Raw genomic sequence first — 22,341 nt, forward strand, 5'->3', positions numbered from 1 at the left:
TGACTGATTCATGTTGAGGTTTGACAGAGAACAGCAAAATTCTATAAAGCAATTATCCTTCAACAAAAAATATTTAAATTTAAAATTTCAACCACATGAGAAATGGGATAGCATTTTTTAAAAGTATCTAGCTACTGTAGTCAATTCTCTCTGAAGAAACATGTAAACACCTTATGATATTTTAGTTTATCACCTGCTGTGTAGATATACTTGATTTCCCATGGTATGTCTTTTCAATTCTTTTCATAATATTTACTTAGTCATCATCTTTCTTTATTTTCTTCCAGGAGTGATTTAAGAATTTTTTCTGAAGGTGATAGACCCCAGATGAATACTTACATGCATTCAAAACATCAATCATGTTAACTGCATATAAATGCATAATCAATTAAATTGACCATTCACACTTGTCTAAACTGGTCTCAAAGCTGGCTTGAAAAACTAGAGTGATTATGCTACACTTGAGTTATTTCAGTCACATAAATCACTTCTGAATTTCAAGTAGAGTTAGCAGGAGTTTTCTTTCTTTCATCTATTTTTCTCCAAAAATATTTTGACTGTCTCATTTTCTGGAGTTGTATTTCAAGCAGATTTTTCTGCTTCACAGATTTGGATTTGTCCTTAAACCCAAGTGGGGAGGTGACCAAGCAGATTGGCGATGCTCTGCCTGTGTCATGCACAATATCTGCCAGTAGGAATGCAACTGTGGTGTGGATGAAAGTAAGTAGTATTCTTGGTAATGTTCTTCTTTTGGACTGACTCCTTTTAGGCTTCTCTTGTATAGTCATGTGTAATATCTTTATACATGCAAACTCATACTCTCTTTTTTTATATATAATAATAATAAATAGACTACAATAAAATTTAGAGGTACTCAATATCACTATGGCATCCATAATTGTTGCTCTGAAACTTTGTTTGGGGCATTAATTTAATTATGTGTATTTACTAAGTAATTATAGACATATACACATGCATATGGACACACACGCATATACAGTTATATATTTTAGGGGTTAACAATTTCCACTGTGTTTTAAGCCGTAATGTTCTTAACAGTGTGTTTATAACAACCCTGTGAAATATGCAGGAAAATGGTTAGTTCCGTACATTATTTGAAAGAACTTGAAGTGAGAGAAATCAGAGAGCTCATAGGTGACAGAGCAGAGGCTCAAGCTCAGGCCTTACCCAGCATAAACACCACACTTTAGTCACATAACCTTCTGCCTTTCAGTTGAGACTGACCTTAAGTGTCTGAATGTGGGTTCCTTGATGGTAGCGATCTCTTGTCACCCCTGGGCCATAGTAGAACGCCTGGAACATACTAGGAGCTTAGTCTGTATTTCCTGAGTGCTTCAGTTCAGTTTAGTTCGGCCGCTCAGTCGTGTCTGACTCTTTGCGACCCCCATGGATTGCAGCACACCAGGCCTCCCTGTCTATCACCAACTCCCAGAGCTTGCTCAAACTCATATCCATCGAGTCAGTGATGCTGTCTAACCATTTCATCCTCTGTCGTCCCTTTCTCCTCCTGCCTTCAATCTTTCCCAGCATCAGGGTCTTTTCCAATGAGTCAGTTCTTCACATCAGGTGGCCAAAGTATTGGAGCTTCAGCTTCAGCATCAGTCCTTCCAATGAATATTCAGGACTGATCTCCTTTACAATTGACTGGTTGGATCTCCATGTAGTCCAAGGGACCCTCAAGAGTCTTCTCCATCACCACAGTTCAAAAGCATCAATTCTTCAGTGCTCAGCTTTCTTTATGGTCCAACTCTCACATCCATACATGACTACTAGCTCTGACTAGATGGACCTTTGTCAGCAAAGTATTATTGAAAACATTATTATTATTATTATTATTAAAGACATATTAAAAAGTCTCTGCTTTTTAATATGCTGTCCTGAGTGCTTGTGTTCTTGTTATCATCTGAAATATAGGTCATTATCTGGGAACCCAAGCATTGCTGTTATCTTTTTCAGCAAAGTATTTGTCAGCAAACCTTTGTCAGCAAAGTATTATTAAAGACATTATTATTATTATTAAAGACATATTTAAAAGTCTCTGCTTTTTAATGTGCTGTCCTGAGTGCTTATGTTCTTGTTATAATCTGAAATGTAGGTTATTATCTGGTGACCCACGCATTGCTGTTATCTTTTTAGAGTGAGATCGGTAGCATTGGAAATTGGTGATTTGAGATAAGGTTATTAACAAAGGTTATCAATAAAGATAAGGTTATCATCAGGACTTCCCTGGTGGCTCAGATGGTAAAGTGGCTGCCTACAATGTGGGAGACCTGGGTTTGATCCCTGTGTCAGGAAGATCCCTTGGAGAAGGAAATGGCAACCCACTCCAGTGCTCTTGCCTGGAAAATCCCATGGATGGAGGAGCCTGGTAGGCTATAGTCCATGGGGTCACAAAGAGTCAGACACAACTGAGCAACTTCACATTCACTTTCTTTCTTTATCAACAAAGGGAAAGGGTGTTACTAGGTTCCCTCCACTCAAATCCTTAACTAGTATATCTAAGCACCCAGTCTGTTTATTCCTGTAATGTGACATGTAGCAGAAGCACTTATCCAGTAATGAGTTGACAAAAACACATCAAACCACTTAAAATAGGGGTTGACAAGAATTATGTTTGTAAAAAGTTGTGGGAAATGTACTGCTCCAGTTTCTTTTAGATGAAAATGTAAATTGTTTTCTATTGGTATTTTATCTCTTTTCATGCCAGATCCTCTGTTACTTGTTATCTTAACTCTTAAAACTCAGTTTATTATTTTGTTTTCTCTTAAACACGGCCTCATCACAACATTTTATTTGCTCACATAGTTAAAATGTCACTCCATAGACTGAATACTTAACATGATGTGTTATGGCAGTTAATGGTCAAGGGGCTTGATAGGTTTTTGGTATATGAACTCTCATGGTATGTTTTACTTAGAACTAGAGAAGCTAAGTTTACTTGGTTAAACCAGTTTCCTCATAAGCTGCAGTCACTGTTGTCAATTGAGTAACTCATATCAGTAGTGCTGATCAGTATTGCCTGGCTATTGGTTAGTTGATGGAAATGGAAAAAAAATTATAGTGTACAAAGACCATATAATCTTAAGATTGTGTTTAGTTGCCTTAGAAGCATTTCAATTCCTGGTAAATAGTATTATTTTCTGTATATCAAATTATTTTCGAAGTTAAATGTTGCATTTCCTTTGTTCATAGAAATTTTAGTATAGTAAGCCATTTAAAATTTTTCTTTAAAAGACATTTTTGTCTTAATTGTTCTGTAATAGATTCCATGTCTTGATAATTGTCTTTAATATGGTAAGATTACTACCCTATTTACAAGTAAGGAAGCTGAATCTCAGAAGTTTATGAACTTGTTCCAAATATAAATTCAGTAAATGGAAGAGTCTGAAATAAAACTCTGATTTGTCTAACTCTAAAAGTACAGAGGAAAAAGGAAATCTATTTGTGAAAACATTTGAAGTTAAGAAAAGAAGTTTTCATTTTCATTAGGCCCAGAAGAATAATTTTCAGTCTTTATTACTATATAATAAATACATGGAGAGTTATAATTGTGCCATGTGACATAATTAACTTTTTATTTAATCAGGATAACATCAAACTTCGATCTAGCCCATCATTTTCTAGTCTCCATTACCAGGATGCTGGAAACTACGTCTGTGAAACTGCTCTGCAAGAGGTTGAAGGATTAAAGAAAAGAGAGTCGTTGACTCTGATTGTAGAAGGTAATAAAATACATGAGCACCAATTCAGAATTTTCTTTGAGAATTTAGTCTGTTTCTTTTATGATCTCAGTTCAACATCTTATTTTAATTGTAATATTTTTAGGAAAACCTCAAATCAAAATGACAAAGAAAACTGACCCTAGTGGACTGTCTAAAACAATAATCTGCCATGTGGAAGGTTTTCCAAAGCCAGCTATACAGTGGACAATTACTGGCAGTGGAAGTGTCATAAACCAAGCAAGTATTTGTCTTCTTGTTGTGTACTGTACTTGGTCCAGTGTGTGGTTTTATTTAGGTACCTAAACTGTGATCTAACTTATTATCAACACGAAATTCACAGTATATCCTCAGAGGAAGCTTTTGCTAACTTCCTAATTTTCCCAAAGGAAGACCATAGCTCAAAGAGAAATTTAAAATCCTAGGGTCATGGAGTATGGAAGACTTACTTTGTTGTGGTCAGTATCTGGACAAATTGAGAGTAGTGTTGACATATGTATATGACCATGTATAAAATAGATAGCTCACGGGAAGCTGCTATATAGCATAGGGTGCTCTGTGATGACCTGGAGGGGTGTCATAGGTGGGAGGAAGCCTCAAGTGGGGGGATATATGTATGCTTATGGCTGATTCACATTGTTGTAGCACAGCCACCAACACAGCATTGTAAAGCAATTATCCTCCAATTAAAAGTAAATTTTAAAAATGTATAAATTAGGTAATATCCCATGGTCACTAATTCCTGAAATTTGGGTGATTAATACATTAAGGTATATATTTACCTACATCCTGAACTTCCACCTCTTAGTGTAAGTGACCTCACTTACACTTTGCTTACTTTTATGCACATTATGGGTTATTTCTTCTTGATACTGGGTCCTGGGGAATGGTGAAGAACATAGTCACTGTGAACATATGGTCTGATCTGTGTGTACTGGAGCCAAAGTAAGGCTAGCTAAATATATAGTATCTAGGAAGATTTTTGCTGAACAAACGTATATGTAAACCAAACAGTAATATTTGTACCTTTGTCTCACCATTTTAGTTTGCAGTAGTAAAAGGCCAAGAATGTATGAACACTACCAATAATTTTCTCTTTGACAAAAAAATATGAGAATCCGGCTTATCACAAACTGTTCAGAGCTGTAATCGCATTAAATTGCCAGTCAGCTTGGGTTACTGACATACTGGTTAATTCCATTCTCTCTGCGACAGTCTTCATGTCCCTCTCTTCAGTGGAGCCCCTTAAGGATTCCTCAGGAATACCCACATGAGCCATTTGATTATTTGAATCATCTGTGTTGCCTCTTTCCCAGCTTTCGACTCTGTTGAAATCTGAGAAGGCATGCATAAACCAGAATTGTAATTTACAATGTCCACTCTTTCTCTGTCTGTTGAAGGTGGGCTACTAGTCCAACTTATACAGTCTAGTTTTGCAGAACATGGTGAATTTTGGCTCTTTCAACTATGCGTGATGCATGTTTATTTGCATAACTCAGGTATGGAATGTCCCTAAAGGAGTGGACACAAGCAAATGCTTCCTGACTTGGTTACATGTGATGGGACACACAAGTAAGAGAACATGCCTGAGGATGACAAAGAGGCTCTTGATTTCAGAATAAAGACCTGAATTGCTGACAATGTTTAGATCTCTTTTTTAGCATCAAAAATAACTGTTTCTATTCTACTCTATTCTTTTTTTTTTTTTTTTGGCTCTCTAGTTCAATTTAATAATAATTACAGAAAAAAGACCTTTTGTTTCAGTGTAATGCAAACATAAAAAATAAAAAAATTATCAGATAAGTGCTTAATGAAGAAAAAGATACAAAGATTTAAAAGGTCAACCTAGAAATAAGCAAATGCATTTTGTAGAGATAAAAATAATAAAAATTTAAAAAGTCATATGAGAAAAGTCCAGTGAGAAAGTCATATGAAAAATACTAGTGGGAATTGGACAAAATAGCAGGTGAACTTACTATGAGGATAAAAGTAATAATTCCATTCTTCATTGTCAAGGAGAAGGATTGATTCTGGCCCACTAGGTGATATGTTATTTTTCTTGTCCTAGGCTTGTGCTGATCCAGCCATAATTTTTTTTATTTGTTCCCTCCTCCATCATATGGTGAATCTATTATTTTACAACTACTGGTACCTCTGTCCCACCCCTATCCCAGGGACTCCACGATATCTCTAATCATGAAGCTCTGTCCTGTCCTCAAGGCCTTTACAATGCAGTTGAGGAGGAAGCAAATATAGAGCAATAGAGGACTAGAGGACATGGTGTGTATAATATGTCTCAGAAAACAATGCAAGTACATGCTTGCTTTAGTGGGGTTGGACTGAGAATCCTCTTACAGAAGAGAGTAGTGTGGATTGTCTCTTATGTTTGAAGAAATTAAATAGAAGTGGTTACCCTCATCACCAGTCACTGAAAAAGAACCCATCCTCTGTATTTAACTCAATAAAATTGAGAGAGAGAGAGAGAGGGAGGGAGTCTGGTTTTCCCATGAGAAAACCATACATACATATGCACGTACGTATCATGGTTTAAAATAAAAGAATTCAGTATTATAGTGGAGGGGAATGACAGTTTTGTTGTTTAGTTGACAAGTTATGTCCAACTCTTTTGCAGACTGTAGTCCACCAGGCTCCTCTGTCCTTGAGATTGCCCAGGCAAGAATATAGGCAAGAATACTGGAGTGGGTTGCCATTTCCTTCTCCATGGGATCGTCCTGATCCAGGGATTGAACCCACATTTCCTGCATACATCTCCTGCATTCCAGGCAGATTCTTTACTGCTGAGCCTCCAGGGAAGCCCTAAATATAGGAGAGCAACTACCCAACTCAGGGCATGCACCCATCACCCTGGGATTAAGGGTTCCATGCTCTGCTAACTGAGGACATAGTTTACAAATAGAATTAAACTCATATGTTTATTAGGAGAAAACTGGTGATGAGTTAATCACTAATTAATTATTTTGAGATAGGTACTATCATGCCAAATATAGACTAACTTGAGACATCTGTTGAAAAAGAAGAGCTTAGTTAGTTTAATTATTTAAATTAATAATAGAAACATAAAGAGAAATCCAAGTATGGATTCACTATTCTTTTTCCTCTCTTGATGTAGTTAGAAACCTGACCTGGTCTCACCTATGAACTTACAAATACCCTTGCATGCCAGATAATGACACAGAGCACCACACCTATCTTGTTCCATTCAGTGTTACCCTTTCCTATGTTTTTAATTCATTTCCATTTCTAAAGCCATTTTCCTTTTCTTTTTCCAGACAGAGGAATCTCCATATATCAATGGCAGGTATTATAGTAAAATTATCATTTCCCCTGAAGAGAATGTTACATTAACTTGCACAGCAGAAAACCAGCTGGAGAGAACAGTAAACTCCTTGAATGTCTCTGCTAGTGAGTATTTCCTTTCTGGCATTAAAAAAAGTAAGAAAATTTGAAGTTATTCTTCATTAGTTTAAAATCTTCAATTCCATCTTCCTGTACTGCATTATGGTAAGTTTTATTTATTTTGCATTTGGTATCATCATCATAAGATTCTTTTTTTTTTTTTTTCCTGGTGTCCATTCTTTACAATCCTTGTCTTGACAGTTAAATCATTTCATGTTTTATGGATCAGAGACTTTATCTTGTACAGGAATATTTCCAAGATCAACAGAGGATAAGGACTGTGTTGCTCTTATTTAAACCATGTTTTGTGTTCAGAATACAGATGATTCAAAGATTACCTGAAAACATTTCTCTAACAGTTTTAAATTTGGTAAATTTTTAATTCCCTTTAATCTATTATTTTTCATTTCAATTCTTTGTGGTATTTATCCTATTCTTATTTTGCAAAGGAATGCCACATGCTTAAAGTCATTCAGCAAATTGGTAGTAAAACTGGTATCAGGAATCCAAAAGTTTAGTTTCAAAAATTGATGCATTTGAATATCATATTTGAATCATAGGTTAAAAATCAAACAAATGAGATAATCTCAGAGAAAGTGAAAAAAAATCTGTCAATGCTGAAATCAAGGTAATTGGTACATACCAATATCTGCTTCTTTATTTAATTTGAAGTTATCTATCATCTTCGATTCTATAATTCTTTATTTTGCTGTGTTAGTCTTAAATTAGGGCTGGCCTAGATTGAGACTCGGATCCGGACAGGATACTAACTGACTCTCCAAACTTTCATTCCTCAGTCAGCTGGAATCCTTTATGTGATTTTAGCAAGATAGAGATATACTGGCTAGGAATTAGCTGAAGCTAGGAGAAAATAATTTTCTAAAGATAATGGCCCTTAACAGAATATGACTGGAACATAAAAGCCTTTTGGATTGACAGGAGAAAAGAACCAAATGAATTTAACTCTAAAATAGGAGCATTGACTTCTCTGAATTCAATTCAGTGAGTATTGATCTGTCCTACCTAAAAGAGAAGTTATCCTTTCTTCCTGAACACAAGTCTCTCTTTTTAATTCTAACCCATTAAACGGTGGCTTTATAGACCTTGCAGTGGTTTGATCAACATTTAATACCATCATTTTCAAAGTCAATGAGCACCTCCTAAAATTCCAATATAGTAGGTATGAGGAGGGTCTAGGAATCTGCATTTTAACAATCATAACTGAAAGTTCTGATGCAAGTCATAAATAAAAATATTTATTTAGTCTAATATTAAATGATAATCCACCACAGTGACAGTCCCTTAAATGGGCCAAGATCATAGTGCTATTAGTCATCTGGAGGGCTTTTATAAGCATCATGTATATTGCACCTTCCCCTCTGAGATGTCCCCAGTTTTAACCACCACCCCTACCACTTTGAAAATGTCTCTAAGTGGCAAATCTCTGACACTAGAGTATGAAAATAAATTCTCCTCCACTGAGGCAGGAAAATTGAAGTTGAGAAACACTACACTGTAGATTCCATGCATTGCAACTTGTTTCTCCTAAAAAATAAAGTCCTATTAAAAGGTGGTAGATAGTGGGAAAGTTAATATGGATTTCAGATTAATACTATAGCTTGTCAGTTGTGAAGTTTTCTATGGTAGACGAATACCTTTGCAGTTTTATCTACTGTCTTTTCTTTAAAACAAGATGAATTTCTTTGTACGGAAGTTCACGCTTTATTAAATGTAAATTTTTCTACCCTCAGCTGTAGAATAGATATTTTATCTTTGAGTATTATTACATCATACTATAATGGTAAAGGTGACTTTCATATATCAACAAATTTTGTTTTTAATTTCATATTAACATTTTTCATTTCAGTAAGTATTCCAGAACACGATGAGGCAGACGAGATAAGTGGTAGGTACTATGCTGCCGGCTCTTCTTCCTTGACTATCTGCTCAAGATTTATGAAGTGTCATTGCATAAGTAATTTTCCTAGCTGCCACATTTTGATTTGAATTAAAATAGCAAATGAGACAAGATAGTAAGAATGCTAAAATTTTAATCCTTTAGAAGCACAAGTTTGCATGTTACTCTTAGTAGTGAGCCTTGGTCATTTTTAATCAGAAATAATAACTAGATTGACTGCTTTTCAGAAATGCTTGGCATTGTCTGTAATTGCATGGGCTTTTCTTCTTTGTTGTAGATGAAAACAAAGAAAAGGTTAATGACCAGGCAAAACTAATTGTGGGAATTGTTGTTGGTCTCCTCCTCGCTGCCCTAGTTGCCGGTGTCGTCTATTGGCTATACATGAAGAAATCAAAGTAAGTTGAAGAAAAAAGATCTTCATTGTTCATTGACTTTCACAGGGAGAAAATTCAATGTGTTCATTATGTTTATTTCAGCTGAGCATGTAAGTTTCTCTTAGAGGAAAGACATATTGCCCAAAGTCAGGTTGATCATGTTTTGCCTTCAGCTCACCATGACTACATTACCAACACTGGGGACATGACTTGGAGTGATTTCACATGTGTCCCCTTATTTTTCTCAGTCAGTAGTCTGAATTGAATTATCTTATTTTTCTCAATAGGTAGATCTTTAAAAAGCACATAGTCCCTAGGAGTCAGCCATTCTGAACTGTTTGACTGAGGTTTGTGGATATTAATTAAAAGTGGTTAGTACATCCCATGGGGACAGTGGGTGTCTTTATAGTGACAGGTCTGGCCAGCAGTGAAATTGTTGGTGAGGTCAAGCCGTCTTGCTGTCACTACTCTTAGATTCTAGTTAGGTCACTTTTTTTCATAGGAGGATCTAATTCATGGAAAAAGTCATCATTATGTTGTGTTGAATTTTTTAAAAAATGATTAAAGTAATAAGATTACTTTAAAAATGACTAAATGGTGTTTAGATTAAAGATTATTAGAATGATACAATAATACATATAGAGTCAACCTCACAAATCATCTAATAATGTTTTATAATGAAAATCCAGTTAATAGTTGTTGTTCAGTCACCAAATTGTGTCCAACTCTTTGGACCACATGGACTGCAGCATGCCAGGCTTCCCTGTCCTTCACTATCTCCTGGAGTTTGCTCAAACTCAGGTCCATTGAGTCAGCAATGCCATTCAACCGTCTCATTCTCTGTCGTGCTTCTCCTGCCCTTAATCTTTCCAAGCATCAGGTTCTTTTCCAGTGAGTTGGCTCTTTCCATCAGGTGGCCCAGTTGGAGCTTTAGCTTCAACATCAAATTCTTTCAGTGAATGTTCAGGGTTGATGTCCTTTAGGATTGACCAGTTTAATCTCCTTGCAGTCCAAGGGACTCTCAAGAGTCTTCGCCAACATCACAGTTCAAAAGCATCAATTCTTCAGCTCTCAACCTTCTTTGTGATCCAACTCTCCCATCTGTACATGACTATTGGAAAAGCCATAGCTTTGACTATACAGACCTTTGTTGGCAAAGTGATATCTCTGCTTTTTAATATGCTGTGTAGGTTTGTCATAGCTTTGCTTCCAAGGATACAGTGTATTTTAATTTCATGGTTGCAGTCACCATCCACAGTGATTTTGGAATCCAAGAAAATAAAATCTGTCACTGTTTCCACTTTTTCCGCTTCTATTTGCCACGGGGTGATGGGACCAGATGCCATGATCTTAGTTTTCTGAATGTTGAATTTTAAGTCAGCTTTTTTACTCCTTTCACCTTTAACAGTGAAAATTCTTAACATACACACGTGCCTAGCACTCCTTATTTCCCCAACTCTGACCCTAGATTCAGATGCAATTGGGCAGAAATGCGGTTCTTGTATTGCATTTTATAAAAATTCCATTAGTGATTCTGTGGCATACCCTTGGTTTCAATCATGGGTTTCAAACCCCTGTATCTTATAAATGAGGAAACTGAATTTTACAAGGGAATGTGTATAGCTTGTGGCAACTTTGGACTTTACTTTGTATTTTCTTAATGTTTTGATATAACCCCTATCAACAACTCAGGTTGAGTTAACTTAAAATCAAAAGAAAAAACAGACTCAATCAGATCCATGATTCTACTCTTTACAGATACAAATTTCAGTGAAGTAATATTTGAACAGATCTACCATCAAAAGAAGGTAGTAGCTTACAATTTTTAAACTCACATAATATGAGCATGAATTGAGTTCTTCCTTGTTCTCACAGTCCATCTCTGAAGTAGATAATCTTATTATACATATTTCACTTTGGAAAAAAACCAAGGCAGAGAATGGTTATAAGGCTTGCTTAAGATCGTACAGTTGTAAGGGACAGAATTATGTTTTATTTAAGGCAGTAGTGTTTTAGAATCTTTGTGTTTAATTCCTGGGTCTTATTTTCTCTCATTACGCCTTGCTTTCTCTCTCTTCAGAGAGGCAGAAACACATTCCTGTTGTGTACTGTAGTTGATATGCATGTCCACTCTCACACTAGGGCATAGCCACTGCTCGTCTTGGCACTTCAGCCCTCTCTCTTGAACAGTCCACACTATCACTTGATAACAAATGTGGGTTTTTTCCTCAGTGAACATTTTACCTACAAACTCTTCATTGTTGCTTTGTACCCATGGTTTCTATGGAAAGTGTAGAAGACTGTCTGTATCATGTAGAAGAAAGGAAATGCAGTTTCCCAGAGGCGGTATCTATCTTATTAGAAATTCTCCTTCTATGTGTCTAAGTTTCCTGACTATCAAAATCTTATCCTTCCTTTATAATCTACAATGAGGTGCTCACAAATCTAACAACTTGGCCTCTAGAGTATTTTGGTTTTATTTATTTAGGGTTTCTGAAAGTAATTTTTATTTAGGGCACTTCAAAATAATTTTACTTCTTAAAGAATAAAAATAAAATTTCTCTGTATCCTGGAATTACACTGAAAAATAAACAGCAGTCTTCTACATTATGATCAAATGAATGTGAAACTCATGGCATTCCCCAGTGTCCTTAATCATCATACTCTGATTGCCAATATTTCATCATATCCTATTTGTCTTTCTATGAATAGGAAAAAAAAATTGTGTGTGGAGGGCAGGGAGGTTGTTCTGTTTTAAGTTATGTCATTGGATATTACCATATGATAACCCAGAATTAAAATCATGGGTAAATAAATGCTGGACATTTAGCTTCATAGTGTCTTTAGTTTAAGGATTAAGACTGCATGCATTTCTTTTGAAGTACTTCATTTAATTAAGTGCTTATTTTACCATCTGACTTGAACATTTGTCTAAATAACTTTTATTAATTGAAAAGTGCACCAACTTTGCTAGAGTCAATATTATTGGTAATCAGAATAATAAATTGCAATTTTTACCCCAAGCATCAAAGTGTTTTTATTAAGACTTTGCAGAACTCTTCAGATTTGCTAAGTGCTTCACATTTGTGCTCACTCAGTCGTATCCGACTCTTTGCGACCCCATGGGCTGTAGCCTGCCAGCCTCTATCCTTGGGGTTTTCCAGGCAAGAATACTGGAGTGGGTGCCATTTCCTTCTCCTAGAGAGTGCTTCACGTTCCTGACTAGCTATTCTTTCTGCTGCCCTCTGAGATAAGCAAGCAGTTTTGCTGTGTGAGTTATTGTTAATACTTCTGCCCAGAGTAAGTGCAGACTCATAGCAAGAGCTTTCAGGTTAAGAATCCTGAGATCTGTTTCTGGGTCCACAGGACCCCCTTTTCTTCCTTTTCCTCTGTGTAACCTCGCCTTTACAAGTCAATATGAGAGTTTCACATCTATGTTTAGCTTAGTTCATCACCATTTTATATGGATATGAGAGAATTTAATAACAAAGATATGGTTCAGACTTTTTTCTCAGATACCTAAAGAAATATGCCCCTGTGGTTACCCTCCTGTGAAATGATACCATCAACAGTCTTAGTGAGTCACCCATTATTGCAAACAACTTGTAGCAACAATTATATTAGTTCTTTGCGTTGGCAGTTTAACATCAGTGGGGAGAGAAATGAGAAAAACAATCTTTCATGCCCAAGTAGAATTTGAGCACAGCATACCTAGTGACTACTCAAAAGACAGGAACTCCCCATTCCATTCATATGAGATACATATTTTTATATCTATTTTAAATATGGAAAACTGCAGCAGAAAATGCTTAGCAGTTGTGTGTGACATTGTGATATGGTATGTTCATTGTAGAATAAGGATTTGTGCTTCCTCTACTGTTTTTATTCATATAACTTCTCACTGGAATTTTTTTTTTTTAATTTGAGATATTTTGGTAGTGAGAATGGATGACTCATCATTTCCTATGCATGCAGGGTACTAACTGTCATTTCAAGGCAAAAGGTATTAACTGACTAAACCCAGTTCATATCTAGCGGTTTAACGAGTGAAAAAAGTGAAAATATTAGTCATTCAGTCATGTTCAACTCTTTGCAACCCATGAACTGTAGCCCACCAGGCTGCTTTGTCCATGGACTTCTCCAGGCAAGAACACTGGAGTGGGTAGTCATTCCCTTCTCCAAGGGATCTCCCTGACCCAGGGATTGAACTCCAGTCTCCTGCATTGCAGGCAGATTCTTTACCATCTGAGCCATGCTTAATAGGAAACATGGAGACATAAAGACCTAGACCTAGAGATAATTCAAAGCCTTTTAAAACTATTTACTCCATTTCACTCCATCATGTTCTCTGAACATTGTTTTTATATCTGGAGGAAGTTAAATGTTACTTTTTGAGTTCTAATTTCTCTCCTGCATTTTTATAGTACAAGAACTACTGAAAAATTGAGAGTCAGAGACAAAGGAAAAAATGTCAGGCAGCATGATGTAGCCACAAGCTTATTCAGAAGTGTATTAAAACCATAATTTCCTGATTGGTTGCATTTAAGAGACCCCTGACCACCATACTTCTTATCACTAAACTAAAAGTAAGCATCAACCAGACATTTATAATGTCAAAATACATGTTGTGTGGATCTTGGAAATTTACCAAGAGATTTATCTTTTGCAACTGTGGAACTCATGACTATTTTCATGAAGTTTTTGTACAATATGAGGACAATGTGGAAGTCTAAAAATCACAAATATCATTTGTCAGTTCTGCCTTATATAATGCTTTACTATTCTACTACTGTCTTAGGGAAAAACACAGACAGTCCTAAATTGGCAAAAGGCTAAAGAAGACTAGTTGCTGCTGCTAAGTCACTTCAGTCGTGTCCGACTCTGTGCAACCCCATAGACAGCAGCCCACCAGGCTCCCCCGTCCCTGGGATTTTCCAGGCAAGAGTACTGGAGTGGGGTACCATTGCCTTCTCCAAAAGAAGACTAGTATTTAACCCCAAGACTTTAAGAAATATGGTTATATTAAACCTTTCTAGAACTCTTCTCATTAGTATCTCTTAGTATATGGAAGAGGATCTTGCAAGAAATTTAATTTTAACTGAATTCTATTTTCAATCAACATTCTCTCTAAAATCAATGTTCCCATAAGGAAAGATTGACTCCCCTCTGAATGACTTGAAAATACAGGGCTGAAGGACCATTTATGGCACATTTTGAGTGAATTTCCTAGTGTATGACTACATAACTGAAATCCTCAAAATTTAATGAGGTAAGTTTAATTAAACATATTTCATAGTATCTAAGGCTCAGTGAATATTACCTGCCCAAGTTAGCGTATGCAGTATCTTATTCCGTATCCCATATAAACTTTCAAATACATTTTGCTGCCTCACAAGGCTTTCTTTGGAATTAAAACCTCATCTCTGACTTTAATTGCCTGCTGGCATTTTATGTAGTGCTAGGGGTGGAAGGATGTGCTTTCAAGTGCAGAGCTGACGTGGCCTCTTGCCTTACGTTAGACATTAAGCTAGTCCACATTTTGGCTTCTTTTTCCTCTGCTGCCCCATAGCCTGGCAGGCAGCCAAAAGAGGAAGAAAAGACAATGCCACATTATTCTATCAAAGCATAAATAATAGAAGAGACTAAAGAGGAAATAAGATAATGTGGGAATGCTGGAGTCCCCATTCAGTCAGTCACAAGGTCAGGACCACTCAAAAGGGCAGAACTGTCCATGGCCCTGCTCTCTCCGACTACATGTGGACTGAAACCTTTCCAGTGGAAGGAGATAGCATCAAAATTTCCATTTTTATCTCTCTCTGTGTGCTTACTCACTCAGTCCTGTCTGTCTCTTTGCAACCCCATGGACTGTAGCCCACCAGGCTGCTCTGTCCATGGGATTCTCCAGGCAAGAATACTGGAGTGGGTTGCCATTTCCTTCTCCAGGGGATCTTTCCAACCCAGGGATCAAACCTGCGTCTCCTGTATTGGCAGGTGAATTCTTTGCCACTGAGCCACCAGGGAAGCCTGTCTATATATATATATGCATTTCACTTAATTTCTTTCATCTCATGTGTTTTTTTTAAAATCATTGTTTCAAAGGTGAAGGGAAGTCCTATTCCTCAAGTTTCTGCCTCTGCCCATACTGTTACCACATTACCCACCTAAAGGAAACGCCTAAATCACCCACCTAAAGGAAATGCTTTGAACCATGATGCTGAATACATGCCGGTGGCATCCTGCTTTCATGTATACTCAGTGTTGTTATGTTTATTTTGATCCACTGATCCACTAACATGATGGTGGCTTCCATATTTGCTATTGCCCAAATGAAAGGCTATCTTCTATTTTTCACTGAGGATATTAGTGTTAGGATATAATTTGGTGTTATATTAGAATATGTTAGGATATATGTTAGTTAGGATATCCAAACTATATGTTGGTTAGGATATATATTGGTGTTAGGATATAACATATTAGGATATACTGTTTTGGTGGAGAGTTTCATTGGAGAGTCATTTGAAAAAATGCTAAGGATATCAAATCAAAACTTTTAAGAAGTCCAACTATCCATTTTTCTTTCTTTCCTTCTTCAAACCCAGAAATTGCTGACGAATGTCCTTCTGAGATGTGGGGCTTAGAGTCCTCCTCTCCTAACTCTTTATTAAGGTTAGCCCAGGGGGAAGCTTACTTTGCTGAGAGCTGTGACCAAAGAATAAAGAAAAATAACTGTTCTCATGGTTATGACCCTGATTACCTGCACAGGTATCAATGGCCGGTTTGCTGATAGTGGCAATTCCACACTGCCAGGGTCCCAGTCTTAAATACCTGTGATCCTGGTGCCCTTCTGTGCTGTGTTCCAGGCATGCTATAAAGTGGAAATCATAGAAAATGCCCTTTTAAACTGGGAAGTATTAATAATTCCTCGTGTTGCCTCTCAGTTTTCAAATTTGTTATACATATGCCTACATTTGGAAAACCTAAAGTCCTATGAACTCTCTCATGTATGAATTATTATACATGGCTATTATTTTTATTTTCCAAATGTGCAACTCTGTTAGAGCACTTTATGTATCCTTTCCAATGACACCACATTCCAAGATTATGATATATTGGCTATGTCTGCCATTCCTACCCCTTTGCTTTTCCTACCTCCTTTATCCCCTTTTAAATTTATGTTAGTTGAGCTATAGTTGATGTATAACATTGAATAAATTTAAAGTGTACCTCCTGTTGATCTGATACCTTTATATACTGCAATATGATTTCCAATGTAGCATTAGTAACATTTCTATCCCATCTCTTAGTAACTCTAAAGCAAAGGCACATTTAGATCTGGAAACAAATTTATAGTATTGGGGAAAATCTCACAAAAAAGTTAAAGAATCTCCTAAAAATGTTACTTAAAAGCAACTTGAATGCTTAGCAGCACTGCACTTACAGAAATAACACAGAAGAGTGGTTGAGAGCGAGGACTGAACTCTGGCCACTCGGTAGCCATGTGGCTGGGCAACAATCCAGGACTCACCATTGTTTCGTGAGTCCCTGTCACTTCCTGGGGACTTTCACATACACTCTGCATTGATCCTCACACCAGCTCCCCCACTCACAGAGGAGCAAACATCTTGAGAGGACGGACTTGTCTAAGGACTCGCAGCTCAGACTTGGCACATGAGGATGAGAACCCAGGTTTACTAACCCCAGGGTTAAGACTCTTCTCTCCACTTTACTGATTAGAGGGTCACCTCCAGAGCTTCTTCCAATATTAATTTGTTATTCTATTATTTAAATTTCATCTCATTTAAAAATTATAAAAAAAGCTGACTGATGCATAACTCTTCAGACAAGTAACTGTAATAATTTGTATTTTAACCGAAATGCTCATTCTTTATAAATGCCTTAACATCCTTCCTCAAATGAATCAACTTAGAAAAATATATTGACTGAAAATATTGCTCAAAAGAATGGTTTAAAATTTTGTTCTCTTCCAGTAGTAGATGCATTTCTAACCTGTGTAATGCTTTCACACCTCTAAAATTTCCACAAATTAAAAAAGACACACCCATAAAATTATATTTATTTTTACCACATCAATCTCAAAACTGAGCCCAAAAGTAATCAGAGTAAGTTCTAGAGTTTTTTCCCAGTTAGAGAGAGCAGACTCTCAGTAACAAAAATGGAGAAATTCATAAAAACTTCAAGTAAATCTTACATACATGCACTCCGTGAATACCTCCCTCCCCCCACAGCAGCACGATTTTATTTCTATTTAATACATTTCACAGTGGTTAACACTTAGCATATTTGTATAACTGTGTAACTTGGTCCGTAGATACTGGAGCCAGACTACTGGAGTTTGAATCCTGGCTTTGCTGTTTGCTAGCTGGGTAACCACAAGCAAGTTTATTAGTGTACTTCAGTGTAAAACAGGGGCATCCTAAAGTAAAATAATTTAATATCTATGAAGCATTTAGAACAGGGCCTGGGGCACACTGAGGCATAATATGAGGCTTAGCAATTATTTTTTTGGATAGTGAGATTAAGAAAAGATGGGAAAATTTTTTCTCTTTTAATTTTAAAAGTAATCAATTTGAAGTTGCTCAACTCTTCTTCTACAAACATATTCTACAAACATGTTTCATGTTACCCTTAACAAACTCTTTTTCATAATGCCAAACTGTAAGCAGTGATTCTTAGCCTGATTTTACCTGACCAATATGCTGAAAAATATTATGATTTGCCCTGAAAACCACAACTTCCTTAGAATTCTAGTCACTCCCTTCCTCTCGAGACCCCTTTCTTTTGATAGAATTTTTTGAAATCACAGAAATTACCCTTCATCCCTACACAAATACTAAATCCACCTAGAAGTTGAGTAGAATTGGAAATGGGAACGGTATCCAGGTTCTTATTGTACTTTTTGCCTGATTCTTGCAATTCTTGGCCATGAGGATAATGCTTTAGTTTTTCTCTATATAATATTTTTATATTAAGGTATAATTTGCTTACATTAAATATGCAATTCAATATGTTTTGATAAATGTATACATCATTGTAGCCATTACTCCCGTCATGATATAGAGCACCCCATCACCCCTTTGGAATTCCTTCCTGTCCAGCCCTGTCATCCTTTTTCCCTTAGGCAGTCACTATGCTGATTGCTATCAAAAGTATTCTATTTTACCTATCTGTGAAAAAGCAGCTGGGGCTGTATTGACTTTATATTGTTGTTTTTCAGTCACTAAGTTGTGTTTGACTCTTTGAGACCCCATGGACTACAGCATGCCAGGCTTTCTTGTCCTTTGCTATCTCCCAGAGTTTGCTCAAACTCATATCCATTGTGTTGATGATGCCATCCAAACATCTCATCCTCTATCGTCCCCTTCTCCTCCTGCCATCCATCTTTCTCAGAATCACGCTTTTTTCCAATAAATTGGCTCTTTGCATCAGGTGGCCAAAGTATTGGAGCTTCAGCTTGAGCATCAGTCCTTGCAGTGAATATTCAGTGTTGATTTCCTTTAGGATGGACTGGTTGATCTCCTTGCAGTCCAAGGGATTCTCAAGAGTCTTCTCCAACACCACAGTTTGAAAGCATCAATTCTTTGGCCCTCAGCCTTCTTAATAGTCCACCTCTCACTTGCATACATGACTACTGGAAAACCATAGCTTTGATGATGATGCACCTTTGGCAGCAAAGTGACTTCTCTGCTTTTTAATGCACTATCTAGGTTTGTCATAGTTTTCCTTCAAGGAGCAAGTGTCTTTTAATTTCATGGCTGCAGTCACTGTCTGCAGTGATTTTGGAGCCCCCCAAAAGAAAATCTGTCAATGCCTCCACCTTTTTCCCATCTATTTGCCATACAGTGATGGGACCAGGTGCCATGATCTTAATTTTTTGAATATTGAGTTTTAAGCCAGCTTTTTCACTCTCTTTTTCACCCTTGTCAAGAGGCTCTTTAGTTTAGACTCGATATTGGTGAACACTAATATCATAAGGAACAGTAAAAGGAAATACATATGAAGTGTAATAAGGCCAGTTAGTTCAATTCAGTAAAAGAAATATCTTTTGGGTGCCTACCTTATTCAGACAAGAAGGTATAAATAAAATATGGTCCTTACTATCAAGGAGTTTACATTCAAGTCAAGGAGACTAAAGAGATTGACCACATTTGAAATGTCACAGGACAGATGTGTGGAGACCGGGGTGGAGACTTTCTGATGGGAAGAGCTGGATCTCTCTATGTTTAAGGTCTGGAGAAAGCGAGACATGTCAGAATCTCAATCAGAAGCTTGAGAGGGCCATGACTTAGGGGTAGGGACAAACTAGATGTAGACTGAATCTTACTAAAACTGCAACTGAGCTTCAACCTAGCTCAAACCCTGACCAAACTGAAGTCATCCTATCTACTCACCTTTCTGTTTAACAAAGTAAAGGGGGGATCTTATGTGATGGAAAATAACATTGTATATAGTCTCTTCTGTTATTTTGTATATGGTGTCATGCAAAATAAAAAGGACTAGATATACAAAGAGTCAAGAAAATATAATCAGTAATCAAGAGGAACAGCAGACAAGTGGATCTGTGCATTATTTGGGTTTTGTAGTTAACAGACAAGGATATTAATAAAACTATAAATAATATATTGAAAGTGAAAGAAAAGATGGCCAAAGGAGATGGAGTCAAAAATGGAAATGTACTTCAAAATATTTTTTAAATATAATATTAAATATGATATAATTCTCCTGTATTGCAGTCAGACTCTTTACCATCTGAGGCACTGTCTAAGCCACCATATTCAGTTCAGTTCAGTTGCTCAGTCGTGTCCAACTCTTTGCAACCCCATGAACCGCAGCACGCCAGGCCTCCCTGTCCATCACCAATTCCTGGAGTTCACCCAAACCCATGTCCATTGAGTCGGTGATGCCATGCAGCCATCTCATCCTGTCATCCCCTTCTCCTCCTGCCCTTAATCTTTCCCAGCATCAGGGTCTTTTCAAATGAGTCAGCTCTCCACATCAGGTGGCCAAAGTACTGGAGTTTCAGCTTCAACATCAATCCCTCCAATGAACACCCAGGACTAATATCCTTTAGGACGGACTGGTTAGATCTCCTTGCAGTCCAAGGGACTCTCAAGAGTCTTCTCCAACACCACAGTTCAATTCTTCGGCGCTCAGCTTTCTTTATAGTCCAACTCTCACATCCATACATGACTACTGGAAAAACCATAGCCTTGACGAGACAGACCTTTGTTGGCAAAGTAATGTCTCTGCTTTTTAATATGCTATCTAAGTTGGTGATAACCTTCCTTCCAAGGAGCAAGAGTCTTTTAATTTCATGGGTGTAGTCACCATCCACAGTGATTTTGAAGCCCAGAAAAATAGTCAGTCACTGTTTCCACTGTTTCCCCATCTATTTCCCATGAAGTGATGGGACCAGATGCCATGATCTTAATTTTCTGAATGTTGAGCTTTAAGCCAACTTTTTCACTCTGCTCTTTCACTTTCACCAGGAGGCTCTTTAGTTCTTCACTTTCTGGCATAAGGGTTGTGTCATCTGCATATCTGAGGTTATTGATATTTCTCCCAGCGATCTTGATTCCAGCTTGGGCTTCCTCCAGCCCAGCATTTCTCATATAATATTAAAATATATATTAAGATAGGTCTGAAAATATATTAAAATAGGTTAGGGTTAGGGTTTGGGTTATTAAAAATAGGTCACTGGTGGATAAATTTAGAAGTAGTTTGGCCACAGCAGAACACAAGAGAAGCAAACTAGAATACAGATCAATAGAATACATAGAGGTCAAGACACAGAGGGGAAAAGAATAGATAGGATGTTTAAGAGAATAAGAGACATGTGGGACACACGTAAAGGTCTAACTTATGTATCAACATAAGTGAAATCCCAGAAAGAATAAAGAGCAACAATGTCCATCATCAATGAAATAAATCAGTCTGGTAACAAGCTATACAGTAATGAGAACAAACAACCTATAACTACATGTAACATTATATATGAATATCATAAACATAAAGTTGAGTTTAAATAAGAGGCAGATAGAAATGAATACATATGGTACGGTTCCATTTATAACGAATTATAAAAACAGATGAAACCATTCTGTGAGAAGTCTGGGTTGTGATAACCTTTGGGGAGGTAGCAGTGACCGGAAGGGAGTATGAGGGACTTCTGCCTCTGAAGTCGTTCTGTTTCTTGAGCTAGTTGCCCGTTACCAGTTACATTCGTACATCCACCTTTGAAAATTCATTGTACACTTTTGATGGTGACATTATCTTCTACGGATTTTATTGAGGTTGCATGTGTGCATGCTCAGTTGCTCAGTCACATCCAACTCTATGGGACCCTATGGATTGTAGCTCGCCAGGCTCCTCTGTCCATGGGATTTTCCAGGCAAGAATACTAGAGTAGGTTGCCACTTCCTCCTCCAAGGGATCTTCTGACACAGGGATCGAACCCACATCTCCTGGGTCTCCTGCATTGGCAAGTGAATTCTTTACCACTTCAGTTCAGTTCAGTTCAGTCTCTCAGGCGTGTCAGAGTCTTTCAGACCCCATGGACTGCAGCACACCAGGCCTCCCTGTTCATCACCACTTCACCTGGAAAACTCCATTATTGAGGTTACTAAGATTTTATTTGTTACTAGTTAAGTAACTAATTAAGCTTCCCAGTTGGTTCAATGGTAAAGAATCCACCTACCAACGCAGGAGATACAGGTTCGATCCCTTGGTCAGGAAGATCCCATGGAGGAGAAAGTGGCAACCCACTCCAGTATGCCTGCTGGGAAAACCCTATAGACAAAGAAGCCTGGTGAGATATAGTTCGTGAGGTTGCAAAGAGTCAGATGTGACTGCGCACACACACACAAAGCAACTA

The 22,341-nt window shown here is 37.2% G+C and overlaps 1 protein-coding gene across 3 annotated transcripts in view; it reads left to right on the forward strand.

Annotated features, from left to right (window-relative positions):
* Window positions 1-22,341, forward strand: part of ALCAM (activated leukocyte cell adhesion molecule) — a 215,189-nt gene that overhangs the window by 187,127 nt on the left and 5,721 nt on the right. Inside the window, exons 9-14 of one of the 3 annotated variants that reach the window (XM_043448847.1) lie at window positions 608-720; window positions 3,608-3,743; window positions 3,847-3,980; window positions 7,031-7,163; window positions 9,025-9,063; window positions 9,353-9,470. In XM_043448847.1, the coding sequence (XP_043304782.1) occupies window positions 608-720; window positions 3,608-3,743; window positions 3,847-3,980; window positions 7,031-7,163; window positions 9,025-9,063; window positions 9,353-9,470 (673 nt within the window). Of the gene's footprint in view, window positions 1-607; window positions 721-3,607; window positions 3,744-3,846; window positions 3,981-7,030; window positions 7,164-9,024; window positions 9,064-9,352; window positions 9,475-22,341 lie in introns of those variants that run through there. The other 2 variants (XM_043448849.1, XM_043448848.1) reach the window with 2 other exon arrangements.

This window comes from Cervus canadensis, chromosome 27 (genome assembly GCF_019320065.1).
Source record: "Cervus canadensis isolate Bull #8, Minnesota chromosome 27, ASM1932006v1, whole genome shotgun sequence".
In the NCBI taxonomy this organism is placed as follows: domain Eukaryota; kingdom Metazoa; phylum Chordata; class Mammalia; order Artiodactyla; family Cervidae; genus Cervus; species Cervus canadensis.